Source organism: Amblyraja radiata, chromosome 31 (genome assembly GCF_010909765.2).
Source record: "Amblyraja radiata isolate CabotCenter1 chromosome 31, sAmbRad1.1.pri, whole genome shotgun sequence".
Classification (NCBI taxonomy): Eukaryota; Metazoa; Chordata; class Chondrichthyes; order Rajiformes; family Rajidae; genus Amblyraja; species Amblyraja radiata.
In genome coordinates this window covers 18,625,822-18,649,428 of record NC_045986.1, presented here as the reverse complement: position 1 = coordinate 18,649,428, position 23,607 = coordinate 18,625,822, and the positions used below count along the sequence as shown (strand labels likewise).

General features: G+C 44.9%; 1 protein-coding gene across 2 annotated transcripts in view; it reads right to left on the bottom strand.

The window, feature by feature from the left end:
• Positions 1–23,607, bottom strand: part of epha8 (EPH receptor A8) — a 262,547-nt gene that overhangs the window by 77,496 nt on the left and 161,444 nt on the right. For both annotated transcript variants that reach the window (XM_033047998.1, XM_033047999.1), the window contains exon 4: positions 7,355–7,510. In XM_033047998.1, the coding sequence (XP_032903889.1) occupies positions 7,355–7,510 (156 nt within the window). The remainder of the gene's footprint in view (positions 1–7,354; positions 7,511–23,607) is intronic.

The following is a 23,607-nucleotide window of genomic DNA, read 5'->3' as shown; positions in this document are numbered from 1 at the left end:
GACAAGGTGTGCTTGTGGAAGAGAGGACATTATGACAGTGTGGTCCAGTAGGAACTTCAAGGGTAGTGACAGCAGTATCTTTTTAAGCACATCTGTTCACTCGGCGAATTTTTAGTCATTAGACATTACTAGTTTATTGTCACGTGTACCGAGGTACAGTGAAAAGCTTTTGTTGCATGCTAACCAGTCAGCTGAGAGTCAACACATGATTATAATCGAGCCATTCACAGTGTACAGATAGATCAGGGGTTCCCAACCTTTTTCGTCCCATTTACCCATGGCAACTTTAATAGCATAACAATGTTATTTCGCTTATTTATGAACGACTAATGTTGAACAAATACCAGTATACCAGAACCAAACACAGTCAGTCAATGAGAAAAAATAAGTACAAATCCAGAATCAACAAATTTATCCCCAGGGGTAAATTTACCCCAGGTTGGGAACCCTTGAGATAGATGATGAAGGGAATATCACAAATAACATTTAGTGCAAGATAAAGACAGTAAAATTCGATCAAAGGCCATCCGATGGTCACCAATGAGATAGATAGTCGTTCAGGACTGCTCTCTAGCCAGATGTCTCCAGATGTCTGTGCAATCTAGATGTCTGTTGAAAATGTAGGATATTTCAGTACTTCTGCATATTTTCCAAAGAATTATGCAAGAATTGACAGGTTTGTCAGCAGAAGGTTGGTGATCTGCATGATATACAGTTGCTCATTGCAGATTGAGTGATTTACAGACATCCTCTGCACTTGATTAAGAGACGCCTACGGCATAAACATTCGCAATAGCTCTTACATTCACCTCCACCAATGGATACTGCTGTTGTAGAAGTGATTTCCAAGTTTGCTGCAAAATTGGGGACAATTTGGTGCAAATCTCCTTTAAGAATTGTAGCCTGGATTCCTTCTCCCTATGTTTAAGAAAGAACTGCAGATGCTGGTAAAATCGAAGGTAGGCACAAAATGCTAGAGTAACTCAGCGGGTGAGGCAGCATCTATGGAGAGGAATTCCTTCTTCAGTCTGAATCCGAAGGAACTGCAGATGCTGGTTTACACCGAAGTTAGGAACACAATGCCGGAGTAACTCGGCGGCTCAGGCAGCATCTCTGGAGAAAAGGAATAGGTGACGTTTCGGGTTGAGACCGTTCATCAGACTGAGAGTCAGGGAGGGGGAAACTGGAGGCAGGGGGAGTTACAGAACAAAGCAAGAGCCTGCATCGATGATTCAAGAAAGGTGGAACCTGCAATGGTTCATTTTTGGCTGGGGACGAGGTGACAACGAAGGAATACAAACGGAGGAGGGAGGGAGAGAGGGAGAATGCAAGGGTTACAATGTAAGATAAATCAATATTCATGCCGCAGGGTTGTAAGCTCAGCCTTTCTCCATTGTGAGGCAGGTTTGGAGGGATATGGACCAAGCGCAGGCAGGTGGGACTAGCGTAGCTGGGACATGTTGGCCGGTGTGGGCAGGCTGGGCCGAAGGGCCTGTTTCTACACTGTATGACTCTATGACTCTATCCACATCCTAATGTCATGCATCAATTTGAAAACTCACTGAAGCTTGTTACACAATCGACATCCACAATAAATAAATAATTTACTACATCTTTTGTTCGCTCCATAGATGCTGCCTCACCTGCTGAGTTTCTCCAGCATTTTTGTCTACCTACTACTCTGGTCCCTTCAGAACATTTGTGATTTAACAGCTTTCTCGTCTCAACATTAAAAGATTTTCCTCAAAGAACACGAGTGAATCAATTTGTTATAATTCAGCGCAACATGTTCAATGTTCCATTCTTTGCAGGTAGTAATAATAATTATTGTGGCTATAAAGCACGTTACTTGATTATATATAATGAAGTGACATAGAACAAAACACATGTAATGGAAGACAGACACAAAAAGCTGGAGTAATTCCGCGGGTCAGGCAGCATCTCTGGAGAAAAGAAATAGGGCACCTACAGAATTCCTTTTCTCCAGAGCGGTCACGGTGGCGCAGCAGTAGAGTTGCTGCCCTACAGCGCATGCAGCGCCGGAGACCCGGGTTCGATCCCGACTGTGGGTGCTTCTGTACAGAGTTTGTATGTTCTCCCCGTCACCTGCGTGGGTTTTCTCTGAGATCTTCGGTTTCCTCTCGCACTCCAAAGACGTACAAGTTTGTAGGTTAATTGGCTTGGTAAATGTAAAAATTGCCCCTAGTGGGTGTAGGATAGTGTTAATGTGCGGGGATCGTTGGTCAACGCACTGGAATAGTGGACTCGATGGGCTGAATATTGTCCTGCAATGTAACCATTACAGGGAGGATGCATTCCTTGGAGTAGGGTTGTGTCCTTGAGGGACCGATAGTGTTTGGGATGTGAAGCAGTCTCCAGAGAACAGGCCTGGACTAAGCTCACCAGTAGTTCACGTTTAATTGAACGACCAAAGAGAGACTGAGAACAATCACTAAAAGCCATTCAATTACTCAGAGCTGCGTATTTCTAGCTTTTAAAAAGCCGATTTGAAAATTCCCTATTTATATCACATTGTTTGCTCAGTTCTAAACGCTGCCCTCTCTGCTGTGCACAGTGGCTTTGTTTTGCAGTCGGCATCTTCTGATAACCTTGTTGAATTGAGGTAACTGCAGGCAGCTGGGAGATGTATCTGAACACTTACGGGCGGCACGGTGGCGCAGCAGTGGAGTTGCTGCTGTACAGTTGCTGCTTCAATCCTGTCTATGGGTGCTGTCCGTACGGAGATTGTACGTTCTCCCTGTGGCTGCGTGGGTTTTCAGTTTCCTCCCACACTCTGAAGATGTACAGGTTTGTTGGCTAATTTGGCTTTTGTTAAAAAACTAATTGTAAATTGTCCCTAGTCTGTAGGTTGATTGGTCGGAGTGGACTCAGTGGGCTGAAGGGCCTGTTTACGCGCTCTATCTATGAACTGAACTGAACTAAACTAAACTAAACTAAAACTGAAATTGAAACTGAAATTGAACTATACTAAATTAAAACTAAACTTGTCTGGGTACCTATCTCTGCTGGGATTTCTGCCCATTGCCCAGTGGACGTTCGGAACGAACAAGAGGATCGCACTTCAAATACTGTTCCTCTATCACACAGAGCAGAGCAGCTGAGATCAGTTACATGACCCTGCTGTCAGTGTCCGCCTGACATGGGATCAACCCTCCCTTCTCCCTCCTCATTCGACCGGGTCACCCTGCTCTACATTGCTGCACCACAAACATGGAGCCTGGAAATGAACTGGTAACTGAGGGCTATTGGAAAGCATTCTTGAACAGTAATCTACTTAATAAGACATGAAGGTCAAAGAATGGAGAGACTCATAAACTGCTTCCAAAATATGCATAAGATTACTGGGAAACTGCCAGTTATTTAATGGTAAATAAATCCTTGTTTGAGGCACAAATAAATTACATAAAACTCCAATATTAAAACTCCAATAACTGGGCGTGCTTGAAACTCTGATGGTGACGGCCTGAGATTTTCTGGATTATTCGATGCTATTCCCGCTGATATCTAAATGTGTTTACATCACCTTTTTGTTTACAATGTTATATAGTGGTTTGGTAAATTATTCTGTCAACTCAGCAAAAATAAATGGAGCAGACACTGAGACCAGCAAGCTTACAGTGAGCTGGAAATGGAACCTGGTGAGTCTCAATGTGTGGGGTTTAATCCCAGACCTACCCACGTTGGGGTCGCTGGTGTTCCTGATCCCACCCTGGCTCATCCCGCTCACATTCCTGACTCCTAGTTCACGATCCTCAACGGTGGGGGAGCCAGATGCCAAACCGCAAGGATTTCTGAACAGTCGGATCTTGAACTATTGATGTTTTACTGCATCGGTTAATAAGGGGAATGTGTTGTCAATGTCGGCTCATGTCTTGGTACTAATTCATTCTTCCAAGGTTTTGGTGCTTTCTTGCGACAGCGTCTACAGACACTGCTCAGTACAAAATGACTCCATAAGTTTGTAAGTTCAAATCATGAGAGGAATAGGTCGGGTAGATGCACAGATTCTCCTGCCCTGAGTAGGTGAATCAAGGACCGGAGGACATAGGTTTAAGGTGAAGGGGAAAGGATTTAATAGGAATCTGAGGGGTAACTTTTTCACACAAAGGGTGGTGGGTGTATGGAACATGTGACCAGAGGAGGTAGTTGAGGCTGGGACTATCCCAATGTTTAAGAAACAGTTGGACAGGTACGTGGATAGGACAGGTTTGGAGGGATATGGACCAAGTGCAGGCAGGTGGGACTAGTGTAGCTGGGATATGTTGGCCGGCGTGGGCAAATTGGGTCAAAGGGTCTTTTTCCATGCTGTATCACTATATGGGTTATAGGAGAACAATTAGTCCATTCGGCCCATCAAGTCTACTTCATTCAAGTCGCCATTCAATCATAACTTGCCTTGACTGGAATACTTATCCATAAACATGAAAAGTCTTTCACTTGGATAATGTGCAGAGATCACCAGGAACAACACAGTCTGTGACATGAGAAAGGAGATCATGGAGTTAAAACCACCCATGTAGACAATAGGGTTATTGTCCTCTCTATTGAACAGTGTAGGAGGTGGCTGGGTCACAGTATGACCGCACACATCAGTCACAGATGAATATTACTTTGTGGAGATGGAGGCAGGCTTTAAGTGACCTCCCAATGGTCCTAGCCTCCCAAATTCCCCAGCCCCTTCTTGGGTGCACATGCACGCAAGAGTGCAATTACTGCTGGAGGCTCTTTGCAACCATGCCAATCAGCCAGCAACTGATATCCGGGTTTGCATCAGAAACCATCATGCAGATTAATTACTCATCCTAATATCAGTCTGAAGAAGGGTTCTGACCTGAAATCCCCCATCCTTTTTCCCCCCAGAGATCTTGTTATAAACCAGCTTCTGCAATTCCTTCCTACTCACTGATCTTAGTTTAGTTTTGTTAAGAGATCCAGCATGGAAACAGGCCCTTCGGCCCACCGAGTCCACGCCGACTAGCAATCACCCATCCACTAGTTCTATCCCATGCGCACAAGGGCCAATTTACAGAACCAATTAACCTACAGGCCTGCATGTCTTTGGAATGTGGGAGGAAACCGGAGCACCCGGAGAAAAGCCACGCGGTGACAGGGAGAACGTGCAAACTCCGCAGAGACAGCACCTGTACTCAGGATCGAACCCGGGTTTCCGGCGCTGTGAGGCAGCAACACTACCACTGTGCTGGCCTCTGGGCTCATCTCCACACTTATTTTCAGGAGCTATTGAAATTAGCTTTCACTGTTTGAAGATTTTTCAAACCCTTATGAATGCTAGTACATTCAATGAAATACATTGTTTTTATTCCTGCAAGAATGTAAGTCTGATCCAGTGCTATGTTGGCATTTAATGCTCAAGTAAAACTTTGGCCAAGAGTTTCAAGTCAAGTCAGGTCTGCTCGAGTTTATTGTCATATGCACATGTATAATGAGCTACAGGCAGAATGAAAATCTTCCTTGCAGTAGCATGATAGGAACACAGACACAGACAACACATAAGAAACATCAATCACACATAATTACACACAAATTCTACAACATATTGAAAGGGAAAAGTGTGCAAAAAGACAAGGCATTAGTGCAAAATACATTGAGTAAATAAGTCCATAGTAGTGCAACAGGTGGTCCATAATGTTCCATGGCCAAGATAGATTTAGGGCAGTGCTGGTCGATTCAAGAACCTGATAGCTATAGGAAAATAACTCTTCTTGAACCTTGTGAGATCAAACAATGATTTATGGATCTGTGGCTGAGCAAATTATTCCTTAATCCTTGCAGTAAATTAGAAATGTTCTTCATGATTGATAATGGAGAACTAGAACATCACAGGAATTCCTATCATGATGTTGAACAAAGCAGAATTGACGTCTATTGTTTAAGAAGGAACTGCAGATGCTGGAAAATCAAACATAGGCAAAAGTGCTGGAGAAACTCAGCGGGTACGGCAGCATCTATGGAGCGAAGGAAATAGGCAACGTTTCGGGCCGAAATCCTTCTACAGACTGGGTTTCAGCCCGAAACGTTGCCTATTCCCTTCGCTCCATAGATGCTGTCGCACCCACTGAGTTTCTCCAGCACTTTTGTCTACCTTTGACGTGTATTGTATTGGATTCAGTGGTCTGGAGATAAGATAGATCTTGGACTTGATTGAGCATATTTGTTTTCCTTGAAGCAGGGGGGAGGGGCTTGATTGAGGAATAGAAAATGGTCTGGTCAGATTGGAGCGAGCAAAAGTGCAAAATGGTGAGATAGAGACCAGAGTGTAGGAGTATGGGATTTATGGACTACCAGGGAGGAGGTTGTGACCACAATGGCAGAGGGAGTGGGGAGACAGGGGTCGAGTGAAAGTGGAAAATGGGAAGAAAAGAGCCCTGAGTGTGGGGACCTCAGGGAGATGGAAAGAGAACAAGGATGGAGATTCTGGTGAAAGGGTGAAATCAGGGAAGCGGATAATGAAGGTGATGGAGAATGGAGGATGGGAAGCAAGAGGGAGTGGAGGGGGAGGGGGGGGGAGGAATACTAAGGAATAGAGAATAGCAAGAGAAAGGAATGGGGAGGTGAAAGTATGATGGGACAGAGCAGGGAGGGGAATTTGAGAATGGAGGTGAAGTGAATAAAGGGGAGAATGCGATTCAGGCTGTGGTTCATTGGATTTTTCTGTTGTGCAGCTTGACTGGAAAACAAGCCATCAGCATCATTATTGCACATTTATTGATTTGGGGTATGTGTAATTCCAAAGTGTGTGATTGTATTGAACGTGGGTTCACGCAGAATGCAATACAATTGGGGCAGCAAGGTGCCGCGGCTGTAGAGTTCCTGCCTTACAGCGCCGGGGACCCGAATGCGATCCTGACTATCGGTGCTTGTCTGTACGGAATTTGTACGTTTTCTCCCTGTGACCGCGAGGGTTTTCTCCGGGTGCTCCGGTTTCCTCTCACACTCCAAAAACCCACAGGTTTGTAGGTTAATTGGCTTAGGTAAAAGTGTAAATTGTCCCAAGTGTGAGAATAGTGTTTGTGTACGGGGACCATTGGTTGGGGACAAAGGGCCTGTTTCCGCGATGTATGTCTAAACTAACAGACAATAGACAATAAACAATATGTGCAGGAGTAGGCCATTCAGCCCTTCGAGCCAGCACCGCCATTCAATGTGGTCATTGCTGATCATCCCCAATCAGTACCTCTTAAGTAAACTTAAACTAAATACGTCGATAGACCAAACCTTTCTCCAAGACGTAATATGGACAGTGCACCTTCAGATCATTGAGCAAAGACATGGTGTGTGTGTGGACTCTGACAGATGAGCTCACGCTACTCACTGGTACAAGGTGCTGAGGGAAGGTCGGAAGATGATCGGTAATAGTTGAGATCACACTGGCAGAAGAGAGCACCCATCACATCCGAGTGGCTGTGAAGAGGACATCTTGCGCAGAGCTGGTCGCCCGAGTTTGGCTTGAAGAATCCAGGCTCACAAGCTGAAAGAGAAACGAGACAGATATTCCTCAATATCTCCCCTCTGACAAACCCCCGATCACTTGCGTTATCTATTCAAATCAATCGGGCTCTAAAAGGGCATTACGTTCCATTGATTAATTAACACATCCACAGAACAGCAAAGCCTTGGAGGCCGTTATATAATTTGTAGCTCCATTAAGTGTCTGAGTGGCTGGTTCCACAGCTGGTTGTTTATATCCCCACAGAGATTCACTGGTGTTCCTGTTGTGTGTGAAAAGAATACAAAACCTACTCTGAGCAAAGGATAGAGGTCAAGAAAGAGCAAAGGTAGACACAAAATGCTGGAGTAACTCAGCAGGGCAGGCAGCATCTCTGGAGAGAAGGAATGGGTGACGTTTCGGGTCCAGACCCTTCTTCAGACCTTGGAGATTGGGGCATTGACCGGGGCTAAATCCAGTCGATGAGGAAAATGAAGGAGTCTGAAGAAGGGTCTTGACCCAAAACGTTACCCATTCCTTCTCTTCAGAGATGCTGCCAGTCCTGCTGAGTTACTCCAGCATTTTGTGGCTACCTTCGATTTAAACCAGCAACTGCAGTTCTTTCCTACACAGTCAAGAAAGAGCAATGGAGTTCACACCATGTGTGTCCACAGAGACTCTAACTACTGCACTGCTTATTAGATTCCTGTGAGGTTTAGGCCTTTATGGGCACAGTGTTTCCCTGGCATAGTCCCTGGGTTTTCTCTCAATTTTCCACCAATTTCCACATTCATTTAATCTGAAAGGAGATCTGGAAAACTTGTGCATGGGTCCCAAGCAGCTATTGACATGCCCATGGTTATAAGATAAAGGGCCGCTTATTTAACATTGAGATGCGTAGGATGTCTTTTGCAGAGGAGAGTGAACCCCTGGAATATGCTGCCCATCGCGGTAGCAGAGGCTGGAAATTTCGAAGTATTTTAAGATGGTGGTATTGAAAAATTGGGGAATTGAGAGCTGGTGGCAATTGGCACAGAAGAGGAGAGGCTGCCATCATAGATCAGCCACAAGATGCTGGAGTCACTCGTTGGGACAAGCAGCATCTCTGGAGAGAAAGAATGGATGACGTTTCGGGTCGAGACCCTTCATCCGACTGAAGGTTGAAGGAGGAGTCTGAAGAAGGGTCTCAACCCATAAAGCCATCCATTCCTTCTCTCTAGAGATGCTGCCTGTCCCAACGAGTTACCTCAACATTTTGTCTCCAACTTCGGTCTAAACCAGCATCTGCAGTTGCTTCCTACACGTGGATCAGCCACGATAATTTTGAATGGCAGTACGGGCTTGAGGGGGCTGGCGGCTCTGCTCCGGCTTCGACTTCCTTGTGTTTTTGTCTATCTTGGGCTTTTGCATGTGCACACTGAAAGGGGAGAGGCCCAGAACCAGTGCTTCTGACTATCTGCTCCTCCCCTGGACTCACCCATGGGCCCAGAGGCAGGGCAGTAACTTCTGGATCTCATTTTGTTTTAATTAGTTGTGTTTTCTTGAGTTTTTCTTGGCAGAGTTGTGCATCCATTAGAGTTGCCAACTCACAGCTGCAGAGACCCTGGTTCGAGCCTGACTTCTGGAGCAGTCTATGTGGAGTTTGCACGTTCCTCTGAGACCATGTTGGTTTCCTTCCGGTGCTATGGTTTCCGTCCACAGATTGGAGACTTGCTGAGGGGATTTAGTACCAGCTGTAAGCACTTGGAAATCTCTTGGGTGGAGAGACTACTCAATTTATTCATGGCTGGTTCCTATTTTGAACACTTGTGTAGCAAGGAACTACAGATGCTGGTTTACACCAAAGATTGGCACAAAATGCTGGAGTAACTTGGCAGGACAGGCAGCATCTCTGGAGAGAAGGAAATATAGAAACCTTACTTCAGTCTGATGAAAGGTCTCAACCCGAACATCACAGTAAAAGTAACAATAGCAAATTTGCAGATGACACAAAGCGGGGTTTCAGTGTGAACTGTGAGGAGGATGCTATGAGGATGCAGAGTGACTTGGACAGGTTGGGTGAGTGGGCAGATGCATGGCAGATGCAGTTTAATGTGGGTAAATGTGAGGTTATCCACTTTGGTGGCAAAAACAGGTGGTAGGAAGGCAGATTGGTGTCAAGTTGGGAAAAGGGGAAGTACAACGAGATCTGGGGGTACTTGTTCATCAGTCACTAAAAGTAAGCATGCAGGTACATCAGGCAGTGAAGAAAGCTAATGGCATGTTGGCCTTCATAACAAGAGGAGTTGAGAATAGGAGCAAAGAGGTCCTTCTGCAGTTGTACAGGGCCCTGGTGAGACCACACCTGGAGTATTGTGTGCAGTTTTGGTCTCCAATTTTGAGGAAGGACATTTTTGCTATTGAGGGAGTGCAGCATAGGTTCTCGAGGTTAATTCCCGGGATGCCGGGACTGTCATATGTTGAGAGAATGGAGCGACTGGGCTCGGATACACTGGAATTTGGAAGGATGAGAGGAAGTCTCATTGAAACATATAAAATTATTAAGGGATTGGACACACCAGAGGCAGGAAACATGTTCCCAATGATGGGGGAGTCCAGAACCAGGAGTCATAGTTTAAGAATAAGGGGTAGGCCATTTAGAACGGAGATGAGGAAAGACTTTTTCACCCAAAGGGTTGTGAATCTGTGGAATTCTCTGTCTCAGAAGGCATTGGAGGCTAATTCTCTGGATGCTTTCGAGAGTTAGAGCTCTTAACGATAGCGGAGTTAAGGAATATGGGGAGAAGGCAGGAATTGGGTACTGATTGTGGATGATCAGCCATGATCACAGTGAATGGCGGTGCTGGCTCGGAGGGCCAAATGACCTATTTCTGCACGTATTGCCTATTGTCGTCACGCATTCCTTCTCTCCAGAGAAGCTGCCGTTGAGTTACTCCAGCATTTTGTGCCTAACTTGATACTATTTAACAGTTGTCTGAACCTCAACCTTTCCTGGAGGTGAATTATCTGTGGGTGGAAACAAATATTAGATGAACTCTGAGACCATTATGGCCACAAATAAGCAATGAAATCTCAAGTCTATGCGTGAATAAAAGAAGAGATGTAACGCAAGGCATCAGATATATGAAAATTAATTTTTAAAATCCATTTTTATATTTAATGGTTGGTGTCATGTGACCTGTGAGCATTGCATTTTCCAGAGTCTGTGCATCTTGCATAATTCAGACAGCAACGACTGCATTAAAGATGCTACGGGAGGGAAAGAATGTAAATGAATGTTTGCTTTGGCAACTTAATCAACACAATTTAGTCACATTGTCTATTGCTTAAAGGATTTACTAATATTAATTACTCTCTAAATTGGTAATCTTCCGTGTAAACCCTAGCCCCAGTCAGGATTTTGAACTACTAATATAAGATTAAAATCAGTGGATCAGAATATCGAGGCAAATATTTAGATAACAGATTAATGCACATCTGGTTTTAAAACTTGCTTGGAGGGTTATGGTGTGCATTTGGAGATAGCTGATAAACTGCACACATTTCAGTGCTTTATATTTCCTTATATCATCAAAGAGGCTTTGCTTACAATGTCATTGCTTGCTTCTAGGCACTGCAAAGTAGATTTTGCTCAGCCCAAAAACCAACTGCTAATGATCAGGACAGCAACTTCAATAAGGTTGCCGTCTAGCTGGTGCCTTGCTGTACAAATAGGTTTAATTGTAGGGCCATAATGTAGGGAAACAGGCCCCTGAGCTCTTGTTCAAAGCTGAGCATTACATCTGTAACTGGTCCAGGTCAAATGTATAATACAGCACAGTGGCAGAGCGGTAGAGTTGCTGCCTCGCAGTGCCAGAGACCCGGGTTTGATCCTGACTGGGGGGTGCTCATGAGGTCATAAGGAATAGTAAAATTAGGCCATTCGGCCCATCAAGTCTACTCCGCCATTCAATCATGGCTGATCTATCTCTCCCTCCTAACCCCATTCTCCTGCCTTTTCCCCATAACCTCTGACACCTGTACTAATCAAGAATCTATCTATTTCTGCCTTAAAAATGTCCACTGACTTGGCCTCCATGGCCTTCTGTGGCAAAGAATTCCACAGATTCGCCACCTTCGGACTAACTAAATATCTCCTCATCTCCTTCCTAAAAGATCGTCCTTTAATTCTGAGGCTATGGCCTCTAGTCCTAGAGTCTTCCACTAATGGAAACATCCTCTCCACATCCACTCTATCCAAGCCTTCACTATTCTGTATGTTTCAATGAGGTCCCCCCTCATTCTTCTAAACTCCAGTGAGTAGAGGCTCAGTGCCAACAAATGCTCATCATAGGTTAACCTACTCATTCCTGGGATCCTGGGTGCTGTCTGTACGGAGTTTGTACGTTCACCCTGTGACCTTGTGGGTTTCCTCCCGGTCCTCAGGTTCACCGCCACATTCCAAAGACATGCAGGTTTGTGGGTTAATTGGCTTCTGTAAATTGTCCTGAGTGTGTAGGATGGAACAAATGTATGGGTGATGGTGGCCAGCGTGGGCTCAGTGGGCCGAAGGGCCTTTACCCACACTATATCTCTAAAAATGAATAACCAAAGCCTAGGCACTAATTCAATGACCACACTCAACACTTGCAATGTTCCACATGTGCAGTATATTTTAGTTCCATTTGACTTTCCATCCATTGATGGCTGCAAATACTGATGACTAAATACTAACAGTTGCCAAAGGTGAACATATGTATGTGAAGGACATATCAAAGGAAGCTCATATCATTTCTTCCAAACAACTTACTATTTATATAGTCCCTTAACCTAATCCACTGGAAACATCTCCCATTGCTTCTCTCCAGAGATGCTGCCTGTCCCGCTGAGTTACTCCAGCATTTTGTGTCTGTCACCAGCAGATTACCGTGGTTTGGTCAAACTGGCAGTGTAGACACATCTGCAGGAAGTGTGACTGACCTGCAACACGGATGACTACTGCTACAACTGTCGAGCCAGCAAAGACAGTTTGTCGTCCTTGTGCACTGAATTCGAACCAAGTGCACGAGTAAATCAAGGGCTCTGTAAATGTACAGGCTGCAAGGAGAGGGGCAGAGATAGAGAGATGTGCGTTTGCTAACTTTAACCATGCCTTTTACAGTCTGACCTCCCCACTGTGGTTTTTGAGTTTTGCCACGACAGTAGCGTTGGTGGTGCAGTAAAAATGTGGGCTCCAGAGGTCTGCCTCCTGCACCAAAGTCTTTACAAGTAAAGGCCAGCCCTCAATGATGTGTATATTTATCAAGTGGGGATAGAGAGGTAATGGGAATCCTGGAAGCTCTTTGGATGTTCTAATCATTGAGTCATTCAGCACGGAGACAGGCTCTTCAGCCCAACTTGTCCATGTGAACCGCAATGTCTATCTAATTGATCACATTTGATCCACATCCCTCTAAATCTTTCCTATTCATCTACTTGCCCGAATATCTTTTAAACGTTGTTACAGTACCTGCCTCAATCACCTCATTCCATGTACGTAACTCCCTCTGTGTGAAAATGAAACCCCACAGGCTCCTGTTAAATACTTACCCTCTCACCTTAAACCTACGCCATCTAGTTCTTGATTCCCCAGCCACGAGGTAAAGACTTAGTCGCATTCGCCTCATCTATGCCCCTCATGATTTTATACTCCTCAATAAGGTCATCTATCCGTCTCCCATATTCCAAGAATAGTCCCAGACTGCCCTACGTGCCAGGGTTGGGAGTGGGTCAATGTGGGAGAAACAGACTTTGTGGCTGAGATGTATCAATGGGTTTTTTTCTTCCAAATGTTTCATAACAAGAAGATAGAAGACAAAATGCTGGAGTAACTCAGCGGGTCAGGCAGCATCTCTGGACAAAGGGAACAGGTGATGTTTCAGGTCGGGACCCCTCCTTCAGACTGAGAGCCAGGGGGGAGAGTTTGGCTTGTCCAATGCCAGGTGTCAGACAAGTAGTGAGTTAGGTCAGAGGCGGTCAAGAGAGGATGAGGAGGAGAAACTGAGTATCGTCAGAGTGCAGTGTGAACGGATATATTTTTTGGTGCTGTTTGTTTCTTCACCAGCCAGAAACAAAAGCCAGTGAGAATTTGAAATGGTACAGTGCTTTTCTTTGGCAATCTAGACACTGCTGTTCTTTGGCACAAGTATATCAGCCACCTGCAAAGTCCCAGAAGCAACAAATCCACACAGTTGGCCAGCTAATCTGTTTTGTGTTGGAGAAGGGTTGTTGGTCTGGATGCTGTAGGAAATGCTCCCTCTCCTGTGGATAATGCTCTGGTCTTTTGACATCCACCCGGACCAGTGAAAGGAAGAAATGGAACTCTTGCGAATAACTAACCCATGAGATAATCCATTATCCCTTCACTACTGCTGTGAGGATCTACACCAGACCAAGGGCTCATTCAGACCCTGCTGTCTCTCAGCTGAGTATTATGCTTTTGACAGCCAAAACTGGATATTTAGCTCTAACTCTATTCTTCCTAACTTTGCAGCAAAACATTATTAGATTAGAGATACAGCATGGAGACAGGCCCTTCAGCCCACTGAGGCCACGCCGACCATCCATCACCCGTCCACACTGGTTCAATACTATCCCACTTTCTCATCCACACCCTATACACTTGGGGCAATTTTACAGAGGACATTCGACCTACAAAGCCGCACATCTTGGGATGCAGGAGGAAACCCATGCAGTCTCGTGTAGGTTCATTGGTTAACTGGCCTCTGTAAATTGCCCCAAGCATGTAGGATGCAAAAATGGGAAACCATGGAACTAATGTGTGTGTGTGTGCGTTCGCTGGTCAGCATGGCCTCGGTGGGCCGAAGTGCCTGTTTCCGCACTATATCTCTAAAGTCTAAAGCTGCTGTGCCAAGAAGATAGTGCGTCGCATCACAGTACTTCCTATAGCTCATCTGTGGAGGTTTGAGTGAGTCCTCGTAGACTTGCCTAATTTTGAGATGCTGTAGAAAGTAAATATATGTTGATGTGCATTCATGATCACCATGTCAGTTAAAGAGTCTGGTTAGGATGCTGGCCATATGGATGCCCAGCAACTTGAAGCAGTTGAACATTATGATCTAAGGCAGAGATACACTTTTTATTAGAATGGGTGTCAAGGGTTACGGGGAGAAAGCACGAGAATGGGGTTAGGAGGGAGAGATAGATCAGCCATGATTGAATGGTGGAGTAGACTTGATGGGCCGAATGGTTCTTATGATCCCTACAGCAGTTTCACTGATGAGGTCAGTGATAATTGCAATCACTTCACTCAGTCATAAATGTTTGGCTGGGCAGAGCACACATGAAATTCTTGCCTTTTTTTGTTTCATTTTTTAGTTTAGAAGTACAGTGCGGAAACAGGCCCTTCGGCCCACCGAGTCCACGCCGACCAGCGATCCCTGTACACTAGTTCTATCCTACACAATTGGGCAAATTTACAATTTTTACCAAAACCAATTAACCTACAAACCTGTACGTCTTTGGAGTGTGGGAGGAAACGGGAGCACCGGGGAAACCTCACGCGGTCACAGGGAGAATGTAAAAACTCTGTACAGATAGCACCCTTAGTCAGGATCGAACCTGGGTCCCTGGCACTGATAGGCAGCAACTCTACCGCTGCGCCACACTGCTGTCCTATCTGTATCAGGGAATTGTATCATTATACTTTGACTCCTGTGTATGATGCTGCCTGCATTAAAGCACTTCTCTCTGTAAGGCTGCCTTGTGAAATAAATTAATTTTTCGTGGTGTCAGAGGTAAAGCAGTCCAAATAACCCTGTACCATCACACGCCAGATCAATGCAGTAACAAGTCATTATTTCCTGACTGAACTGTTAATGTCATTGGCTGTGCCACATTTATTGATGTGGTATGAAACTGTTATCAGCCTGAATTAGAGGATGAAGTGATTTCTCTATCACTCAACAAAGGCTTCACATCAAAGGAACAGAGCTCTTTTATGATTCAGCCACACTGGAATGTAAGTGAGTGCCGAGACAAGTTCAAAGCTTTTGTCCGGGGGTTTTGTAAGGTGTATCTCCTCCCACACTCATACAGAGGCACATCCTCCCACTGAAGCCACATCGAGATATCTGTAATTCCTTGGATTAATGGAAACTGATAAGGAGACATTCAGTCCAGCCTGTGTTTACCACTCTTGGTAAAATGCTCAAATAGGGTCCCTTTGTGTCTACGGAGAATTTCTTTGTCTGAGAAGCCATGTTAGTTTTGTAACATCTCACTTTCAATCCAAGTACAAACACATATGTACAATATGAAGATAGACACAAAATGCTGGAGTAACACAGCGGGACAGGCAGCATCTCTGAAGGGAAGGAATGGGTGACGTTTCAGGTCAAGTCCCTTCTTCAGTCTACAGAAGGGTTTCGACCCGAAACATCACCCATTCCTTCTCTCCAGAGTTGCCATCTATCCCGCTGTGTTGCCCCAGCATTTTGTGTTTACCGTCTCCTGTGCAAACAAGATACTAATAACAGTGGAAGAAGGAACTGCAGGTGCTGGTTTAAACCAAATATAGACACAAAAAGCTGGAGTAACTCAGCGGGACAGGCAGCATCCCTGGAGAGATGGAATGGCCCAATTCCTTATCTCCAGAGATGCTGCCTGTCCCTGAGTTACTCCAGATTTTTGTGTCTATCACCAATGATAGTGGAGTGATCCTTCAGTGCTCACAACAGTGCAGCACTCCCTCAGAATCACCTGCATCCAGCACTCCCCGAACACAGTCAACATTGCAATATTCCCTCAGCACAGCCGAGAGTGCAGCATTCCACTGACTCCACCAACAGTGCAGCATTCTATCAGCATCACCAACAATGCAGCATTCATTCTCTTCACCCCACCACACAGTGCTCTTTCAGAATCACCAGCAGTGCTGCACTCTCTCAGCAGCACCATGCATTGGTGCATTTCTCTCAGCACCTCCAACAGCACAGCATTCTCTTGGCACAACCATGCTGCACTCCCTCAGTTCTTCTGATGGCACAGTGGCTCGTCAACAGCCACAACATAGCACTTCTTTAGCAGATGTGGTGGCGGAGTAGACCCTCAGCATTGCCAACAACACGATGTTTCCTCAGCCGTGCCGGCAACATGGCTCTCCTTCAGCTTAGCCAGGAGTGCAGACTGTCAACAGTGCAGCACTCCCACAGCACCTACCACATGCAAAAGCTGATCAACGTTTATTGCAGGGAACAAAAATTATTTAACCAGTCTGAAGAAGGGTCCTCACCCAGAGCGTCACCTATCCATGTTCTCCAGAGATGCTGCCTGACCTGTGGGGTTACTCTAACACTTTGCAACTTTCTTTTGTGATCTGCTCAGAGTTTAATCCGGGCAACAGAAATGATTCCCTGCAACCATAAAACCAATGCAAATATGTTCAGCAACGTTTTAAATTGTCCTTGTACACCACTTATTGGACTTCACTGGGGGTGAAGGGGAAAAGAAGGGAGGGTAAAGGCTGACATGAAGGTAAATGGAAGAGAGAAGCAGCATCTGCTCTCAATAAAGGCATCTTAAAGTTCCCAGTCTGATGTTTGGTGCCTAAACTTTGATTACAACCTTCCAGCTGCAGTCACGTGAGATGAAGTGGATTGCTGGCAGTGCAGTGAACAAGCCGCAGGAGAAAACTAAACTGAGCATCGGAAACAGGATCTCCTGTTGCAAGCGCCAAACGTCCAGCGCATTGCCGGACTTCCAGCTGTGGCAAAGTGGAACAAATGAGTCCAATGTTGCCATCGACACAACAATCACTTCATGATCTCATTTCCTCTCAAAGAGACGTTACTCCCCTTAGTGAGAGATAATCTGGACAGTTCACCGAGCTGCCTGATCTCACCAACGTTGACAGTCACCAGTGTCCAGCGAGCATGTGCCCATTTGAACACTGGCACTGATGTAGATGGCTGATGACTGGGCAGCAATGGAGCATTTGACCACGCCTAGCAAGAAGAGTTTGTTTCACACTGTGCACTAGCGGCAGCCACATGTCAGGTACAGACCTGGGTCTCTGCCCTTCCCTTTAGTGTTAGTTTTGGAGATACAGGCTCATTCGGCCCACCAAATCTGCGCCGACCAACGATAACCCTATACTCTAGCACTATCCTACAAACTGGGAACAATTTACAATATTTACCAAAGCCAATTCACCTACAAACCTGTACGTCTTTGGAGTGTGGGAAGAAACCGGAGCGCCCGGGGAAAACCCACGCAGGTCACGGGGAGAACATTAAAAACTCCGTACAGACAGCACCCTTGGTCAGGATTGAACCAGGGTCTCCGGCGCTGTAAGGCAGCAACTCTACCGCTGAGTCACCGTGCCATACTTGTGCGAGGATTTCAAATCCTATGTAACGCCCAAACCATACGCATGAATTTAAGTCGCCAGATTGAGTACCTGATATAACAATGGGCCGCCAGTCACTCTGCAATCACATTTACATTGATTTATTGCTCTTTCTGCATTAGAAGCGTTTTCAAAAAATATAGTCTGGGATTTTTGGATGAGCAGCACATTGCCACCTGTTGCAATCCATGAGGGCAGTCACAGACATTCTGGGGATCATGACAGAAGCATCCTCGTGGCGATCCCTGGAAACGACGACGCGATGCGCTCTGTGACACGTCGGGCGACGATTCTGTCAACATGTTGGACAACAACAGAAGCCAACAGCGAGCTACATCGTCTGGCACACGAGCGAACACACAGACATTCTGCTGACAGCTGAAATTTATTTAAACAGGTTGCAGCACAAGAATGCATCAGCTTCCCGATACTACCTGGACAATTCCTCCACGGAGCTGGGAAGAGGTTAGAATTTTACTTACTGCAGCCAACCAGGTGATCTAGCTATCTAGTGCATGCGGGCTCCCATTACAATCCTATCCACCCCCTCCTCCCTGTAGCCCATCGCCTTTGCACCTGCACCACGCTCATTAACTTTGGGTCTATTCATACCCCACTCACCCCCACCAAGAGCTCATTAACCTACCAGCACCATGTTCAACGTAATCATACATTGTCTTTATGCTGACTGGTTAGCATGCAACAAAAGCTTTTCACTCTACCTCGGCCCACGTGACAATAAACGTAACCAAAAACTTCAGAACCTCCCGACTAGACCCAAGTCTTTAAGAAGGAACTGCAGATGCTGGAAAATCGAAGGTACACAAAAATGCTGGAGAAACTCAGCGGGTGCAGCAGCATCTATGGAGCGAAGGAAATAGGCAACGTTTCGGGATGAAACGTTGCCTATTTCCTTCGCTCCATAGATGCTGCTGCACCCGCTGAGTTTCTCCAGCATTTTTGTGTACCTTAGACCCAAGTCTGTTTCACCGTATTCTAAGTGGGGAGTGATCCAATACATTTCTTACTCATTCGTTTAAAGGACACTCATCTGATTAAGGATCCCATATCATCTGTCACCTCCTCCCCTCCCACATTCTCTTCTGCTACGACATCCATTTGCGACCGTCTGGTGCAAATTATCTCCCTGACTTTGGCACTCTGCCTGTTTTGTAAACCCAGTCTTCCCAGCCACTGATACATGTTCTTTATAATAGCATGAGATGGTTCTGACCTGTTAAATGGGAGCCACTAGGAAACCACAATGGTTTCCATTGTTTTCTCGAGTTACGCAACCATATAGTAATACAGCACAGTAACAGGCCATTCAGCCCACCATGTCCACTCTACCTGCTGTAACTATCTGCACTAATCACATGCACATACACTAGATTCATAGCCTTCTAAGGCTTGGCATGTGCATAGAAACTACTGAGAGTGGTAGACAATCTTGATGTGCTAATGTTGGTTCAACATTGGCTCGACAATATGCTGGAATCAAATATGGAGATTATTTTCCCCTCAGATAGTCTGTGGGCTCTGAGGGAAAGAGTGGGTGGAACTCCTGCTCTATGCTGGAGAACCTTACATGGTGTCATCGTCAATATTGCTCTAGGATGGGAAACTATGGGGAGGTGGGAGGAAGGATTCTTTCAAAGACCATCTGTAGCTGCCTACATTTATCATATTGTTCCTTGGAGATTAAACAACATCTGTTAATAAGCCGCGAGAATTGAGTGGATGATGAATGAGACAGCCCTTGGAGTCTACGTTGGAAATCAGGCACTTGCTTCTCTAACTGCCAGCATTTACTTCAATAGTATTTTAAAAAGCCTCTGCTTCACCATAATTTAATGAGACTGTATCAGTCTGACTGAATGGATGATGGAGTTTGTTTTTAATCTGAAAGCTGAAGAATTCAGCATAATGTTTGCCAAAACCTTAATAATAACATTTCCCGGGCCTGACTATTAGTATTTTTTTCCCTCATTCATTAAGTACTTCTGCCTTTCACTCAACAAAGTTCCCCGTAGTCAGAGCACAGTTTAAAAGCTTTGCTGAGAAGCAATTGGCAACCATCAGTAAATATTTCCAAAAAACACAGTCCATCACAGAATAATTTGACAACCTCTCCCACTCTGTGGTACCAGATGCCTGATTCTGGGCATCACATCCCTTCCATCCTCCATACACCTCATTCAGGCAGCTAATGTTGACATCTAGGCACCAGCTCATGTGCAGAAACCCATTCTAGCGTGGAAGGATGGGAATTCTGTTGAATTCAATGGAGAGGAAAAGCAGATGCAGAATGCTCAATTACCAAACAAACCATTAATACCCACTTCTCGCCAAAGGTAAAACCGTATCCCCAAAAAATAATTAAGAAAAAAATATCTAAAAAGTTTTGGAAAGTTGCAAAGATACCAGCAATGCCGGTAGAAGGGATTTTATGGAATAAAATAATTATACAGCATTGAAAAAATGCCCATTCGGACTTGATAGGGTAAATGCACAGAGTCTTTTACCCCGAGTAGGGGAATCAAGAACCAGAGGACTTAGGTTTAAGGTAAGGAGGAGGAAAGGTTTAATCAGAACCTGAGGGGCAGCTTTTTTTACACAAACGCTGGTAGGTATATGGAACGAGGTGCTGAGGAGATAGTTGAGGCCGGTACTATTACAACATTTCAAAAACATTTGTACAGGTACATGGATAGGATGGGTTTAGAGAGATTTGGGCCAAACACAGGCAGGTGGGACTCATGTAGATGGGGGTTGCTGGTCGGCATGGGCAAGTTGGGCTGAAGGGCCTGCTTCTATTCTGTGGAACTCTATAGCCCTGAGTCTATGCCAACCATGACGTCCACTTACACTCATTCAACACTGGTTCGATTATATTCTCCCCACCTTACCATCCTCTGCCAAAGTGAAACACCCAACTACACCCTAATTTCCAGTGTCTAGTTAAACTACTAATTCATGTGTTTGGGTTGTAGGAGGAAACCAGAACATCCAGATGTTCATGGAGTCATGTGGAGAATGTGCAAACTCCACCGCGGACAACACTGGAGGTCTGGGTTGAATTTGGATAACTGGAGCTGTGAAGTGGCTGCTCCAACAGATGTGCCATTGTGTCGCCCCCAATCTGAATTGTTAATCCTACTGATCACAAGTTGGCTGAAAGGCCTGTTGCCAGCTGTAAAGCTTCAAGTAGGATTGGCAAACAATGTTGAAGCACTGTCAGTGATGCTGAGTTAAAGGCACTTGTCAATTGAAAGTACACAATGAAATGAAAACAACTCCATAGAGTCATAGAGCGTGGTAACAGACCCTTCAGTACTACTTATCCATGCCAACAAAGATATCCAACTAAGTGTGTAGGAAGGAACTGCCGATGCTGGCTTAAACCAACTCTCCTGATTCTCAGTCTGAAGAAGAGTCTCGACCTGAAACGTCAACTATTCGTTTTGTCCAGAGATGCCATCTGATCCACTGAGTTACTCCAGCTGTTTGTGTCTATGTCCATCTAAGTTGACCAATTTACTTGCATTTGGCCCATAATATCCATGTATCTGTTCAAATTTCTTTCAGATGTCGTCATTCTACCTGACTCAACTACTTCCTCTGGCAGTTCCATATACCCACCACCCACTATGTTTAAAAGGTGCCCCTCAGGTTCCTGTGAAATCTTTACTGGATAACATGCAACAAAAAGGCTTTTCACTGCACCTCAGTACGTGACAATAATAAATGAAACTTTCCCACATTGCACTCCGTCCGCCCTCTTTCTCATTGCACCTGTCCGTCTGCAGGCTGTATGTGTCCTCTTCACAACTTCCCAACTCATTAATTCTGCATCATTAGCAAATTCAGCTACACCACGGTAGGTGCCTTCATCCAGATCACAGTTGTGGATTGTAAGTAGCTGTATCATCATTACTGATCCATGAGGTACCTCACTGGTTTCTGATCACCAAACCAAAAATGATCCATTTATCCATAATATTTTTTTACTGTTAGTTCGGCAATCCCCTATCCGTGCCATTTTATTTCCCCAAATTCTTGCCTTGTGTGGTACTCATTTATATGGCACTTAATCAAATGCCTTCTGGAAATCCAGATATACTCTCTCAGGTGGCTGATCTTAATTTCCTGTTAGTTACATCCTCCATTATACAAGCGCAGAGTCGTAAAGTTTTACGGCACGGATACGGCCCCTTTAGCCTACCATGTCCTGTCTGCCTTTTTACCCGCCTACACCAGTCCCACTTGCTTGCATTACGATCACATACTTCTACTCTTTGCCTGTTTAAGAGTCCGACTAAATGTTATTTAGGTATATTGTTTTGTATCTGATCCCACCATCTCTTCTGGCAGCGCGCTACAGATATCAACCACTCTCTGTGTTAAAGACTTTCCCCTCATATCCCTTTTATAAATGCTCCATCTCACCTTAAAACCACTACCCTCTTGTTTTTGATATCCCTACAATCAGAAAAGACTGCTGACTATTCCCCCCGGACTATGCCTTTCATTTATCAAGCACAATTTCCTTTTCATAAAACCTTGTTGATTCTGCTTGATTGGCTGATGATTTTCCAAATATCCTGTTATTACCTTAATTATAGGTTCTGGACAACAGATGTTAGACAAACTAGCCTATGGTTTCCTGCTTCTGCAGGAACCTACCAAATTATGAACAGCCTTTCTCCAAAGTAAATCACCCCCCTTGACCAACATAAGTTATATTTGAAGGCCAGCAAGACATTTGCCACATCTCACACTTAGTAGCAGCTAAAATTTAACCGTAAGAATTTAACCATTGGGGTGGGAGATTGCAACCTTCACGTGGTCCGTCCTGTTTTAACGAATGCAATCAACCTGGTATGTACAATCAAATAAGATCAAATAGATCAAGTTGTCCCACAACTTTCGGCTGTGCACGCCATATGCAAGAAGAAGAAGAAGAAGAAGAACCATAAGAAACATGCAAACGCTATAGTGCAGAAAGGAGAGAAAATGATACAAGAATCTCACCCGCTTGTGGTCAGTGGTGAATTTGTGGAATTCTTTGTCACTGAATGCTGTGGAGGCCAAGTCCGTGGCCAGAGATAGATAGATTCTTGATTAGTACAGGTGTTAGAGGTAATGGGGAGAAGGCAGGAGAATGGGGTTAGGAGGGAGAGCTAGATCAGCCATGCTTGAATGGCAGAGTAGACTTGATGGACCAAATGGCCTAATTCTACTCCTATCACTTATGGCCTTATGATTATGGTGGCACAGCAGTAGAGTTGAAAACTAACTGCACCCTCAAGAACTAGTGAAATGATTTTGGTTAGAATGACCATAACTAGAATATTGGTATGAAATACAGTAATTATATTTGACAGTTTGTTGTTTCGCTGGCATTCACATTTTAACACGCAAGATGGTAAAACCTCAATAATCCTGCACCCTCGTGACTTGAGGGTGCCTGACTGGCAGATTTTTCTGCCTATTGGGCATTCTTTCTATTAACGCACCAACATACTTCAAATCTCTTTTTTTCCGTATATGATGCACACGTGTATAATAAATCTTCAAGCAATGCTGGAAGATTTACATGGAACAGGGTATGAATGAGGGTGCTGGAACAGTGGGTCCCGTGTATGAATGAGAGAGCTGGAGCAAGGGGCTCCAGCGAATGGAAGCACAGTAACTGGGGCCCTGGGATCTTAATGAAAGCACATAAACTGGGGCCCTGTGCTTTTAATGG